Source organism: Sus scrofa, chromosome 1 (assembly GCF_000003025.6).
Source record: "Sus scrofa isolate TJ Tabasco breed Duroc chromosome 1, Sscrofa11.1, whole genome shotgun sequence".
In the NCBI taxonomy this organism is placed as follows: domain Eukaryota; kingdom Metazoa; phylum Chordata; class Mammalia; order Artiodactyla; family Suidae; genus Sus; species Sus scrofa.
The window spans coordinates 176,856,143-176,870,687 of NC_010443.5; the positions used below are offsets into that span (position 1 = coordinate 176,856,143).

At 32.2% G+C, this 14,545-nt stretch overlaps 1 protein-coding gene across 7 annotated transcripts in view; it reads right to left on the reverse strand.

Annotated features, from left to right (window-relative positions):
* Positions 1–14,545, reverse strand: part of MDGA2 (MAM domain containing glycosylphosphatidylinositol anchor 2) — an 824,968-nt gene that overhangs the window by 86,098 nt on the left and 724,325 nt on the right. For all 7 annotated transcript variants that reach the window (XM_021074087.1, XM_021074085.1, XM_021074091.1 and 4 more), the window contains one exon: positions 5,326–5,474. In XM_021074087.1, the coding sequence (XP_020929746.1) occupies positions 5,326–5,474 (149 nt within the window). The remainder of the gene's footprint in view (positions 1–5,325; positions 5,475–14,545) is intronic.

The window sequence follows — 14,545 nt, forward strand, 5'->3', positions numbered from 1 at the left end:
TTATTTTTTTGGCCATGCCCAAGGCATGTGGAAGTTCCTGAGCCAGGGATCAAACTTGTGCCACAGCAGTGACCTGAGCTGCTGCAGTGACAACACTGGATCTATAAATCAACTACACTTCAATAAAATAAATTAAAATCCTATTAAAATTAACAAATCTCTTTTGATCGTATACTAACTACTCTGAAAAATGTTCCTGTGGCATTTTGTACAAGTTCCAATTATAGCACTTATATTAACAAGACACTGAGGACAACACTTTAAAAGAAATCCTGGTAATTACTAAATGATTACTTTACTGAAATTTTAAGTGACTAGGTAAGCATATGTATATGATAATTCTAAACATTTTAATATATGATTTAGGAAGACTGGAACAGGGGAAATTCAGGTATATTATTCAATAAAATATCCTACTTTCCAAAGACAAGTCAAAAAATCAGATTCATGTGTGTCTCTTAGGCAGAGTATAAAAAAGAAACTGTATATAAGCCTAAAATCCTTTACTATTAGAACTCACAGTGTGTGTTAAATGGAGTCAAATGATGTTTGTTGTTTGTTATATTAAGGTAACTTAGAAATAATTTTGCTTGTTTCTTAATTCCTTAGATACTAAGGAAAGCAGACATTCAAATAACCTTTTTCTCTTTCCTGTTAAGCAACAAATGAAGCAAATAATTGGGAGGCTAATAGCTGTCTAAGGAGATTAAACAGTTGCTTAGTTGAGCCTAAAAAGTATAACTTGAGGACATTAAGATTTTGATAAAAGTTTGTTTTCTACATGTTAATTTTTTTAACCTTACATGATATAGCTGTTCTTTTTTTGTTTTTTAAAGCATTGATTCAAGAATGCCAATGCTTTTTTATAGGTACATTGAAGCAACTTTTAATAAAAATATATAAGCCAAAACTCAAATTGAGAGACAGTTTTCTTCATTATACTTAAATACAGATTATACACTTTAACCAAAAGAGTCAGCTAATTTTACCAGAAAGTTAGAGAAATGCTGGGTTCAGTTTACCAACCCCATGCAGCTAGGGGTTTAATAACATAATGGTGATTTTATAATCTTGCTTAATTTAAGAGTAGGTAGTAAGGTTTCTAACAGTTTCTGGATTAAAAATAAAGCTGGGCTCTTTAGAATTGAATTTGCCATTAGTCTTAAAGGATCAAACTTACTTTTCAGACCTAAATCAGAAATTTTTGCATAATTAAGGCCATGTTTGATATTAAAATGGGAAGTACTTTAGATAATCTAGGTACTTTATGGATAGAAGAAGTTTAGATATATAGGCTCAAAATAAGAATATTGAGGAAAATAATGATTTTAAAATTATAAAATACATAACATAAATTAATAATCCTTTGATTGCTCTCAAAATCAAAGACACATATAACTAATTATTAGAGAATAAAATCTATGTTTTAAATTTATGTTGCTTAGTTTACATTTCTAACATCATTAATTTAATTGTTATCCAAATTATATTGATTACATTAAAAATCATTGATTTGAGATTCTGAGATAGCTTAGGATGTGATAAAAGGTCATATAAACATGTCATATAAAATCTTCATTACAATGATCATCAGTTCAGAATTCAAGAGTGATTTTTTTAAAATGCTGGTATCTGATTGTGTCTGAAAACAATGTTGATATCCAAATATACATACCCGAGGAAGTAGGAATTTCAATTTAATAAGATAGAAAAATAACCTTATTTTACTTAATGCCTTTTTCCCTATTATTAAACAGAGGATTTTTTAAAAAAATATTAATTTCATTGTATCTAGAATGCTTCCACCTTGTCCTCCTCACTTTGCAGTGCAAGGTGATCTTGAAAAGAAATGTTGCCTATTGAGGCTATTTTGCATGTTAAGATTTTTCATGGAAGGGTTGAGAATATGGTAATAGGGAGAAGAGTGGCATTTATACATGCTCTTTCTGTTCCTACAGTATATATACAAATATTGCCTTTCTGTTCATATTGGCAGAACAGCAAAAGGCCATTACTTTTTATTGAGATATCCCCAAAAGATACATCAAAGTTTCTCTTCCATGGCAAGATACAGTTTCTGAGTTAAATTACCAATTAAAATAGGATATTATATTTAAAAAGCACCCTAGAAAAAAATACTTGTTTCTAAATATAAAAGAAAATCTTAAGAACAAAGATCCCAGAAAATAATGCTAAGGCAAGTAAAGAGTTAACTTCAGAAATTGTGTAAGAAAAAGAAGTGTTTTTTGGACCATGGTTTATAACACCAGAAATATGTTTTCCTCTAGTGGATAGCATGAATCTCACAAACTTGGAAAGAATAGTGTTAGCAGCAGACTTACTGATCTGATCAAGAAGGCTTTAAACTAAGACTCAAAGTAGAAGAGAAAAATGCGAATCAGTAAAATGGATATTATGGAGGACAATAGGTTTGAAATAAAAATAAGACATAGTGAAAAAATGTCTAGAAATTATTCTGTGAAAATCACAGCTTGGGATAACACTTAGGCCCAGGATATATAGTTTACTCTATAAAACTGAAATAAGAATAGTAGATATGTTAAGCTCCTAAGATGCACTTAAAAAAAAAAAAAATGTTACCGAACCCTGACAGGTAAGTGCAAGAATTTCCACAGATGTTTGTACAGGAAGTGCCCTGCACAAGGGAACCTGGCCTGTGGGATAAGTGAGGGACATATTTCACTCCATACTCCAACTGCCTGACAGTTATCATTATCTTCAACTTTCTATATAGGAGCTTAGACTTAGGTATGTTCAGAAATCTGCTCAAGGTTATATAGCTAAAAAATGATAAGGCTAGACTGGCTGGAATTGTTGGAAGCCAGATGGGCCTGGAATTCATAATTTTGGCAAAACACAGAAAGGGAAATTTATATACATACATGCATGCACACGTAATTCATTTTAAAGTAGTAGAGTAAGGGAAAATTACCTAAATGATTTGTTCATAAGAATGAACACAGTGAATGAAAATGTGTGTTACTGAATATCAGGGAGTTATATATGAGTTTTACGATCAGGAAAAAAAGACAGGAATTTAAAGGAGATGATTATGTCAGGAAAGGAAGATGAAAGAAGAGAAACTGCATTGGAAAATAGTATAGTGATCACAATAAAAAATAATACAGAAGGTAGTATATTAATAACTAGTACAAGATATGGACAAGAAAGAAGGGTTTGAATTAGTTGGAGCCCTCTTAGGAGGAAGTATAATACTCCTAAAATCTCTGTTCTAGGGGAAGGACTCAGATGGTAACTGTTCTGTTAAATTTGATTTACACGGTAAGTGATTTGCATACATAACAGAGACTTTGGGGTACAAAGATTTTGAAGAACGAAAGAGTAAAAGAAGGGTACGCTCAGTAGGGTTGGGTAAATTAATTCTGTGAACTTGAAACAGGAAGCATTTCAGGATAGAGGAAGGAAAGAGGTTACCCAGACACTCAAAGAAAGTATAACTAAGGAAGCAAGTGGGAAACTAATGGTGAAATTCAGATTCTATTGTTGTAAAAAACACTCTAGAAGCAGAAACAAAAGGAAAAGACACCTAAAGAAAATGATTTAGTTTTACAAGTAGCAATTTGGTGATAGGTTCTTAGTTTTTTTTGTTTTGTTTTGTTTTCCTTTCTTTTCTTTTTGAAAACAGAGGTGATAAAAGATAAATGTGAATAACCAAATCATGTAGCAAGGACCTGGAAATGAATGCAAGGTGACTAAAGTCAAAAATGTGCTAAGATACTCCAAATAGAAATTATCTAAACCTATTAGCTGTGTTGAGTAAAGAAAAAGGAAAAAGAAGACATGTCCATCAACTGGGAGGAGAAGGAGTGCCCATCCTCTTTGTTTTATGTTCTCTATCAAGAGAAATTATCATTAAATTAGAACTAGTAGACTAGTAGAACAAACAATTTTGATATGGCATTGGCATTTACTGAGATTTACGTAGCGATCGAAGTGAATGAAAATGAGAAAATTTCCACTGCTGTCTGCCATGTCCATGATCTAGGACTACTTAAGACAAGAAAACAGTGATTATCAAATGTTGGATGTACTCACTAATAAACAATTTTTTTTAAGATTATAAGACATGTAGGATAAGAATATTCAACTCATAATGTACCTTACTTTTAATGTACAGTCATGTACTATAAGTTTGTTAACACTGTAAAACAAAGTATTGGTTTTATGATGGTAAAACTGGGTGGATTGTTTTTGGTTGATCAATCTTTCTCCAAGCAAACTCTGTCTTTTCTGCTCTCCAAACTCAAAATTCTATTCTATGATTTAAATAAGAAGTGCAAAACATTTCACAAATCAATGGATAATACAAAGAAGTGAGGGAGAGCTAACAGAATATAGGTGGTAAACAAATACATCTTCAAAAATGCGTTGTTATGTCACTCCATGGACCTTACTATGGAACAGGAAACAATGTAAAGACTTACATTTAAATTTAAAAATATCATTTATACCAACAAAGGATAACTAAGGTTAGCAGTGGTTCATTTGAAATGGATATATTTTTACATAATCTATTTTAGCTCCCTTTGGAAAATTTTGTACTTTACTGTTTCTTCTCATTTTACCAAAATATTTCTATTAAGACAAATCAACTTTTAAAAATCCTATAGATACTTTGAAACCCTTAGGATAAGAATATAAGAGTTCCCATTGTGGCTTAGAGGTAATGAACCCAACTAGTATCCGTGAAGGTGCAAGTTCTATCCCTGGCCTCAGTCAGCAGGTTAAGGATCCAGTTTTGCTGTGAGCTGTGGTGTAGATTTCAGATGTGGCTCAGATCTGGCATTGCTGTGACTGCAGCGTAGGCTGGCAGTTGCAGCTCTGAATCAACCCCTAGCCTGGGAACTTCCACATGCTGTGGGTGCAGCCCTAAAATATATAGCTTGTAAATATATATTGTAGCTTAGTAAACCAGATAGCAAGATAAAGAATTATGCAGTTTAGGTAAGTGTGATCACATCATAAATAAATTTCTTTAACAGCAATTATACCATGTAATTTCTATAGCATATCTAATGTTGGAGGATTTCAGAAAATTAACCTCAACGTGCCTCCTGTCATAGTGAAAAATGCATAAATTAATTTCAAAGATTTATAAATAATTTGTATAAGTTCTGAGTAGTGTAATATCTATGATATAGAAAAATATATTCTGAAATTAATGCAAAATGATTAAGATTTTATATCAATAAATCAGAGTCATCAAGCTCTTCATGGAGAATCACACACACAGACACACACACACACACATACACACACACAAAAGACAGTTAAATTTCTCACCTGCCTAATACCTAACCGGTATGCAACAATCCGATCTACTGCATCAGGATTCATTTGAGTCCACTGTAGACTGTAGGAATAAACACGGTGTCTGTTCTGCCACACGGGATTGTAGGTATCATAATAGAATTCCGGAGCATAGGCTTTTCCTAAAAACAGAAAGAGTGCTCGTATTTGAATGATGGTTATTACAGGTGAACATACTTATACTTTGTGACCCTTTTATTCCTTTCTATTATGTGTTCTGTAAGTAATCCTTGTATTTAAAAAGTAGTATGATTAAAATCTGCTTAATTTCTAGAGAATTTTAAGAAATGATGCAAGAGAATTTTCTGGTTGGTTGGATAAGCATAGTGAGAGGAAGAGAAGAATAAATGATGACTATAAGATTTTTGGCCTAAGCAACTAGAAGAAGGGAGTTTCCATCAACTGACATGAAAAGCTATGGGAAGATTAAATTTGGGGAGAGAAGATCAGAAAGCTATTTTTGAACAATTCAAATGATCTAAATGGAGATATCAAGTGGGATATACTGGTATAGAGGAGAGGCCAGAGTTGGAGATATAATCTTGCCAACCATAAGCAATAGATAGATATTAAATTTAAGCCATGAGACTGATGAGATCACCATGGGAATGTGTGTGGATAGAGAAGACTAAGGTCTGACCACGAGGGAAATCTAAGGTTAAGAGATACGGCAAAAGATAATAAAGGCCTGAGACAGAACAACCAGTGAATTGGAAGGAAAATGAAAAATGTGGCATCCTAGAAGAGAAAAGAAGTGTGAGATAGTGGTATGGGATTAAGAGACACAAAATATTATGTACAAAATAAGCAACAAGGACATATTGTACAGTACAGGGAAATAAACTATTATTTTACAATAGCTTTAAATGGAGTATAATCTATAAATATCGAATCACTATGTTAAACACCCAAAGTATAGTACAGTATCATACGTATTTATACAATATGGCATTACAGATCAATTATACATCAATAAAAATAATAAAAAATTACATCAGCAAGCAAATGATTAACTCTGTCAAAAAATCAGAGAATATAATAATCTGTGTTTATATAATCTGTGTCTTTGGTCAATAAAATTGATATTAACCAAACAAAAACTTAGCAACACAAGAACTTTGGTTAATAACAAAGACAATTTAACCTAGAGTTTAAAGATAGGTGAAGTACACATAGTGTATGTTAAATACATAAATCATCTATGTTTTTTTTCTTTTAATTGCCAAATTGAAAAGTGCACAGACCACTGGAAATTATAGGTCAATTTCCTGATTTTCTGAAATATAGATTTTTTTTCACACCCTCTGTTTTTTGCCAACACATTTATTTACTAGATCAACAATATTTAGTGAGCACCTACTAAATGCCAAGTAGTGTTCTAGGCACTGCGAATACAATGAATAAGGAGATGTGGCCTCTGTCTTCCTAGAGATTGCTTATATTTTCTCAGATTTTTCAAATAGCTCCACGATTTTTACTGGATTATGATTTAATGAGTTTTATGTTATTCAATACCTTTTCTTTTTATTTGAAATTGGACTAAATATTAAATGTCTTCCTGGGGTTTTCCTCCTGGGATCCTGTATGCAGGAACTTTTCTTAGCTGGTTTTACTTTCCCTACATTAGTCACCTATCCTCTAGGGACTGCAGAAGAGTTGATTCCTAAAAATTTATTACAGATAGTTCAAGGATGGATTTTGAACACTAAGAATGAAAATGATGGCCTCTCTTCCCCTGAAGAGTTTTGCCAGGAAAAAATGTCAGATGAACTAAATTTAATTTCTGACAAGTATACTAGTAAAATTAAATACATTGAATTATGTATCTAAATTTTAGTAACATTTGGAAATCTCCTACATAAACATTGTGTGCATTAAAAAATATTCTATGAATATTCATTCAGTTTAACTGAAAATGGATTATCAATTTTTTGCAAAGAATTTTGCATAGAAGGAGATTTTTGGAAAAGAGCCATCACATTCATTTTTTCCCCTGATCCCACATGATAATTTTACTTATTACTAACTAAATGATAGCACAAAATCATGTTCACAACACTTAGCAAAGTCTAGATGAGAGGACTACAATATACTGAATGAAGGCATCAATGACCAGAACACCAATGACTTGTATTGAGACTAAATTTTTCCAACTGTTATTGAGGAGTAACACTGAATAGTAGCCTAAATAAACACCTAGGGGTTTTGGTTAAAAATAAGCACCCAAAACCTGTAAATGAAGTAATGAGCTGTTTAAGAATGTGTCAATTTAGAGTATTTTCATTAGAAATTAATGTCTAGACTGAGTTGAGAGAAGAGCCTCAGTGGTTGGTTTTTCATTTTGTTTGTTTATGTATGTATGTATGTTTGCGGGGAGCAGGAAAAAGAGGGGCTTGCTTTTGTTTATTAGCCAAGAGGGAATGACAATGGGGTATTAGATTTAGTTCTGAGTATCACTTTTTTCTTAAAACAAATGATGTATTCAAATAGAAATAAGGAGAGAATAAAGTTACAACCAGAGGCTATTTAGCATGGAAAAGGAAAAACAATTTCTCAAAAACCAGCATACGGGCTTTCTGAGAGTTGAAACTTTCTCACAGAGAAAGAAAATCAACTAAATTTTAACAGATCTATGAAATAAGATAAATGCCATTGAGTGTCTATTAAAAGGGTATATATTTTGATTTGAAGTGTTCTATCAGCCCCTTCTGAACATGGTCTATGATTTTTCCTTCACTAGAGGTATTCATTTAATTACCTATCAGATATTTAGTAGGGTTGAGATGTGTGGGTGACTGTCCACAAAAAGGCCATTAAGGTAAAACTGTCTCAAATCTATAGGGTAATATGCAATACCTGCCTATTGTTTATTATATTACTTCTATTGTCTTAAGCATACTTATTTATAAATTCCACTTAATGTTTCCATTACCCTTAGTCTAATCCTGCTTTTTGTTGACTGCCAGGGGAGTAATTGGCTGCATGCCATAATCCTAGAACTGATTGTTTATTTAAATAAATACTTTCTCAATTATTGAGCAGGTTGATACTGAAGTTAAAAAAATCCTAATGACCTTGTGAATAATATGAATCTGTTTATCAGAATCTATTTTCAAGGTTGTTAAAAATTAAGCTACCATCTAACCCTCTTTTAAATATTCCAAATAGGTCAAACTTTACTATAAAATTCCATTATTATCTTTTTATTAATTGTAGGTTATTACAAAGTCTTTTTGATGTATTGTTTGCATTACTTCTGTATTACATATGAGTGACATCATCTGTAATTGTTTTCATAAAATATTAGATTAGAAGAGGAAACAGAGATGACGAATTCTGAAGTCTCATATAACATATAAAGAAATTTGGGCACAGAATATAATTGGTGATGATTCATGAGTGTTGACAAAGTTTTACTTTAGTTGAATAATTCTACTACCTTAGAATTAAAATCGAAAGACAGTGTTTAGATACAGAATAAATAATACTGATTATTAATAAATTATTAATGATAAATACTTTTGAGCAGTTATAGTTAGATATAGATATGCTTGCTATATCTCAGAGCACTTTGTACTAAACCTCTTTTAGATAAACTTTATAAAGGACAAATGCTTTCTGGTTTTGTTTGAGAAATCTATTTTAAAAGTTAAAAAAACCCCACAAATTTGTTCTCCGATTTCAGAGCCAATCATATTTAATACAATCATTTTATAAGAAGCATATAGTAATATTAAGGAAATACTTTTATAACAATTTTAGGCTCTGACAACCAGACGTGACATCTGCTGGTTAAACAAGGAAATAATTCATATTTTTTTCTTTTTTAATCCTTCAGGCATTTTTTTATCCTTCCAGCAAGTATGTCCTTCACAATTTCACTTTCTTTTATATTGTAGTTTTTATTTTTAATGCAACATTGTCACAGTTTAAATCTTTTTAGACTGACCTAAAACTACATTCATTATCTAAACAGGCAGATGATTTTTAGATACATTGTGTATGACTATCTTCAGATATTGGATTTTAAAATAATCTTAAAATATACAGAGAAAAATATATTTCCTCAAATTTTTAAATGAAATGTATATAACATTACATTGATCCTATTTTGCAAATAGCTACTCACAGTGATTAAATTTGTTTCAAAATATTACTTTATAAAATTCAATGTAAAAGGGATATTAAGAATATATAACAGGTTAATTTCCTCTAAAATGTTAGATAAAAGTGTAATAGAAATCTTTTTTAGGTGCATATCTATTTCTCAGGGGTCAAAAAACAAAGAACTGAATACTAGACACTGAATAGGAGTTAAGGAGGAAAGAAGGACTGTTATCTTTGGACCCCTGGGAGCTAGAATTTTAAGCCTATAGAAAATGAGCTTAATAGGCCAATTCAAGATGAGAAGTTGGAAATGAGGCACCACATATGAGCAAGATCAGTTTAAAACAGCAATCTCGAACATAGGGTATGCTAGGAAAAGACTGTCCCTCACTGGCATAGGAAAATGAGAAACATATCTACATTAACAAAGTCACTCCTTGTTAATGATACTATTGGATTGCTTGAGTAGATCCAATAACAATTTGTTCTTAAAAGACATGCTTTCAACTTAGACTGCAGAGAATTTCTCCAAACTAAACCTCAATGAATATGAATCCAAAATACAACATTCCTAACGTAATAAGAAAATGATCTATTATGAGTGACTAAGAAGGCCAATAAACAACAGGATTAGACTACAGATAAGAGAAACATGAAAGTGAATTTACAAATAAGAGTGCTTAAAACAACTGAGGAAGGAATTCCCTGGTGGCCTAGCAGTTAAGGATCCAGGGTTGTCATGCTATGGTGTGGGTTTGATCACTGGCCCGACAGCTTTTGCATGCCATAGGTGAACCAAAAGAAATTTTAAAATGAAATAAAACAATTGACGAAATATAGTAGAGAATAGTAAACAAACACTATGGGACCCTCTATGAAAGATTAATTAATATTCTTTATTGCAACCAAAGATAGGCTTTACAAGGTACATAACTGACATTTTGTTTTTCCTTTTTTTTTTTAAGGGCCACACCTGCTGGCACATGGAAGTTCCCAGACTAGGAGTCTAATCAGAGCTACAGCTGGCAGACTATGCCACAGCCACAGCAATGCCAGACCCGAGCTGTGTATGCAACCTACACTGCAGCTGGTGGCAATGCCAGATCCTTAACACACTGAAGAATAAGAGGAATCAAACCCACATCCTCATGGATACTGGTTGGGTTCTTAACCCACTGAGCCACAATGGGAACTCAAATATCTGGCATATTTATTGATCTTAGAGAAGAAGAAATTAGACATGGGTAGCTCATGTAGATATAAACAAAGAGAAGAAATAAAGCATGGACTTAGGTGGAGAAAAATGAATGTCTTAAAGACAATATTTTAGAACTACCACAGGATCTGATAAGGTTGTAATATGCAGTGTCTATCTTTCCCACCAAACTTGGCACTCTTGAAGAAGGATATTCTCATTAGCTCTTTCTACACTGCCTGACACAATGCATGTGCTTGAGTGAGGCAGGAAGAGTAGGTAAGTGCTAGCCGAGGAAGTGTCTTGTTCAACACAATGTTTGATATTTACCCAATAATCTAATTATTCTCAAATTATTTTAACCAGTACTCCAATGGGAGAAAAGATTTAGAGTGAATCTACTGGTTTTCATTTCCCAGTGTGAAAAGAATTCAGTGATATCAAACAACTGAATGAGAAATAAATTCATAATCAAATTGGTAACTACAGAGAAATTTCACAAAAGCACACTTGCAAAGCATCAAAAATAATTAAATGGTTTAAAACTTTTCAAAAGTGTATTTATTAGTATAAGAAGAGTAGCTAAGAGATCTATGGAAACCTTAAATACTGATGATATTCTAAAAATCTAAAAATCTAAAAAAAAAAATCTAAAAATCACAGGAATCACAGCTCTCTGCGGTATGTATTTTTAGCAGAGGCTAAATATGATTTTGGACTCAGAATTATATTGTGATTAGATGCATAGGCTGGCTAAGGCAGTGGATTACTCCTAATGATCTATTAGACATTATATTACAATAAAAATCTGTGCAGCTCTTTTTCCTTCCTCCAAAGGCCAGAAGGAAGAAAATGCAATTGTTGGAACCATAACTAATTTCTCTTTAAACTAATAAATCTTAAGTCATATTGAAAAGAAAAGAAAAGCTTCTACAGAAACTGTGATTTTCTAAGTTTTTAATCAGAAGTGCAATATAAATCCACTTTGTATTTTACAACTGTAACTGCTGAGAAAGAAGATGATGGATTGGATAAAAAAGAAACTCTCAGCAGGATCAGTTTGAAGGGACTGTCTTAAAAAAAAAAAAGAGATTCAATTTGGGAAATGAAGAAGGCTGATTAATTCAAAAATAAATGCAGTAAACAACTGATCAGCACTTGGCCTCTGACTGGATACTGGGAGTGGACTTTTAAATTTCCAGTCTTCAGAGACTAAACATTCACCAGAATCTCTCACTGAGATGGAAAATGATTGCTTATATCTGTAATCTAACATATGGCACAAATGAACCTTTCCACAGAAAAGAAAATCATTGACTTGGAGAAAAGACTTGTGGTTGCCAAGGGGGAGTGGAAGGGAGTGGGATGGACTGGGAATTTGGGGTTAATGGATGCAAACTATTGCCTTTGGAATGGATTAGCAATGAAATCCTGCTGTATAGCACTGAGAACTATATCTAGACACTTATGATGGAGCATGATAATGTGAGAAAAAAGAACGTATATATGTATGTGTGACTGGATCACCTTGTTGTACAGTAGAAAACCAGAACACTGTAAATCATCTATAATGGAAAAAAATAAAAATCATTAAAATAAAAATATAAAATGTAAAATAAAATAAAATAAAAATCAATGACAAAAAAAAAAAGAAAGAAAATGACTTTATGCATCTCATCCTGGAAGAAGAGTGAAGAATTACATTAACTCTTAGGATCCTTTCCTTTGGAAAGCGTATTGTTTTGATTCAAAGCCATGTAAAAGTATTATGGTAGTCATGACAGAAGGTATATTTTGAGGATAAAACGGTTTCATTCTGTAAAGTCAAAGGAAATTGTTTTAAAAAGAATCAGTGTATTCACCTTATTATCTATAATTGGTATTTATTTATATGATATAATACTAGGCCTCATCTCACTAAAAGTAAGCAATCATTACTTACTAAAAGTAAGAATTGTTACTGGGTTAATGGTTCTGTTTTTATTTGACTAGAAAGGTGGTAAATTAATATGAAGAAGGAATGAAAAATGGAAAATATGTAAATAATACTTAAAAAATACTACCGTGTCTGATAAAGGACAATTTATCTTAGAATTAAGGTAAATGTCACAACAGCAATAAAACTGAATGTCATCAAGAGCTTGTTCATCTATGATAACTTGTCAATACATATGCAGGAAACAAAAACATAGCATCAGCCATGAAGTAATGACATCTCTCAGTTAGTGACTGAAGTTTGTAAAAGTAAAATTGCAAGTTGTATAACAATTTATAACCCAACTAAATAATTCAGGTGAAATGCCTTTGTACTTAAAACAGAGAAGTATTTATCCATACTTTGTCCTTCCATCTTGAGACAGCCAATATGTTTTCAAATGACCAATGGTTAGAACATTATTTTTAAATTGCAACGTAACTGGCTTTATTCATGGATTCCATTTTCTTTTGCTAGAGATCAGAGCTATGAATATCATATTGAGATCAACTGCCCCATGACTACATTTTAACACGCAACATCTTCCTTTGAATTTAAAGCCCTAGAGAGCAAGCTTATTGATTGGATAAGTAATAAAATTACTGGCAATATTATTACTCTTTACAAATCACCTGGCTCTCTACAGAAAGCTTTTAAAGTTGCCCAAGCATAGGTATAGTTGCTTTGGTTACACTGTGATTTTTTAATGTACATTACACCTTTTCAAAATAAAACTGCTAAAATAAAATAGGTTTCTCACTCTCTAAAAAATGGCTTTGTATTAAGTTGGTGCTCCTATTTGCTACCTGGAAAAACTAAAAAATAGCATTGTTTTTCTCTAAAAATCTAGCCGCTAGAACAATACTTTTAATAACTATATGTTCACATTAATTTACTTTATGAACTGATAAATTCTTAATATGTATAGAGCATTTTTACAAAGGAAATAAAACAATAGAAACTGGGAATAAATTTTATAGGGTTTATGGCTAAATTCCTTTGTAAAAGGAAATCTTGCCCACTCATCTTTGACTTTTTGTCTTGCATTTACAGACTGATATTTCGATGTCTATTGTTTATAACTATTACAGTTTATTCTAATAACATCTAATTTCACTCATCACTTCACACCCACAAAAGCCTCCTAGCTCAGTATTTGTTGTATAAATGAATCAGTAAACTTTTCTCCTGATTGCACTTCCGTTGCCTACATTGTAGTGACTCAGTTCGCCAATGACAGAAAGTTGCTAAAACTCTAGTTTTGTTCTCACACATTTTGACTCCTTAAACCAAAATGCTTTCTTGGTATAATTTCTACCCCCTTTTCAATTCTTATCTTCTGGTAACCAAATCACAACTGTCCTTCCATTCTTTAATTACTCTTTCTTCTATGATCATTATTTTATTCTACAATACTTGACAGTTAATTACGAAAACACATTGTAATGTCACACCAATATATCAGAATTCCTGCAAATATTTTCTATATGATCACTTTCCTTTTTCTGATTAGAGGCCCTTTCCCAGATTTAGACATAATGTAACTGGAGCCAATAGAGTGGAGTGAACAACTTAAAGCAATTAAATCCTTATTGTTTTAGAAGAATCTTAATGTTTCATTTCTCACATCTTATTATATCTTGCATAATTTTGAAAAGGTGGTGGCTATCACATGTTGTATTAGCTTCATGCCCTGCCCAAATTGTAATATTTCCCACCTTTTTTTTTTTTTTTTTTTTTTTTTTTTAGGGCTACACCTGTGGCATATGGAAGTTCCTGGGCCAGGGGTCAAATTGGAGCTATAGCTGCCAGCCTTTGTCATGGATTTGAGCCATATCTGTGACCTATACCACAGCTCATGGCAACACCGGATCCTTAAGCCACTGAGAGAGGCCAGGGATTTAGCCCACATCCTC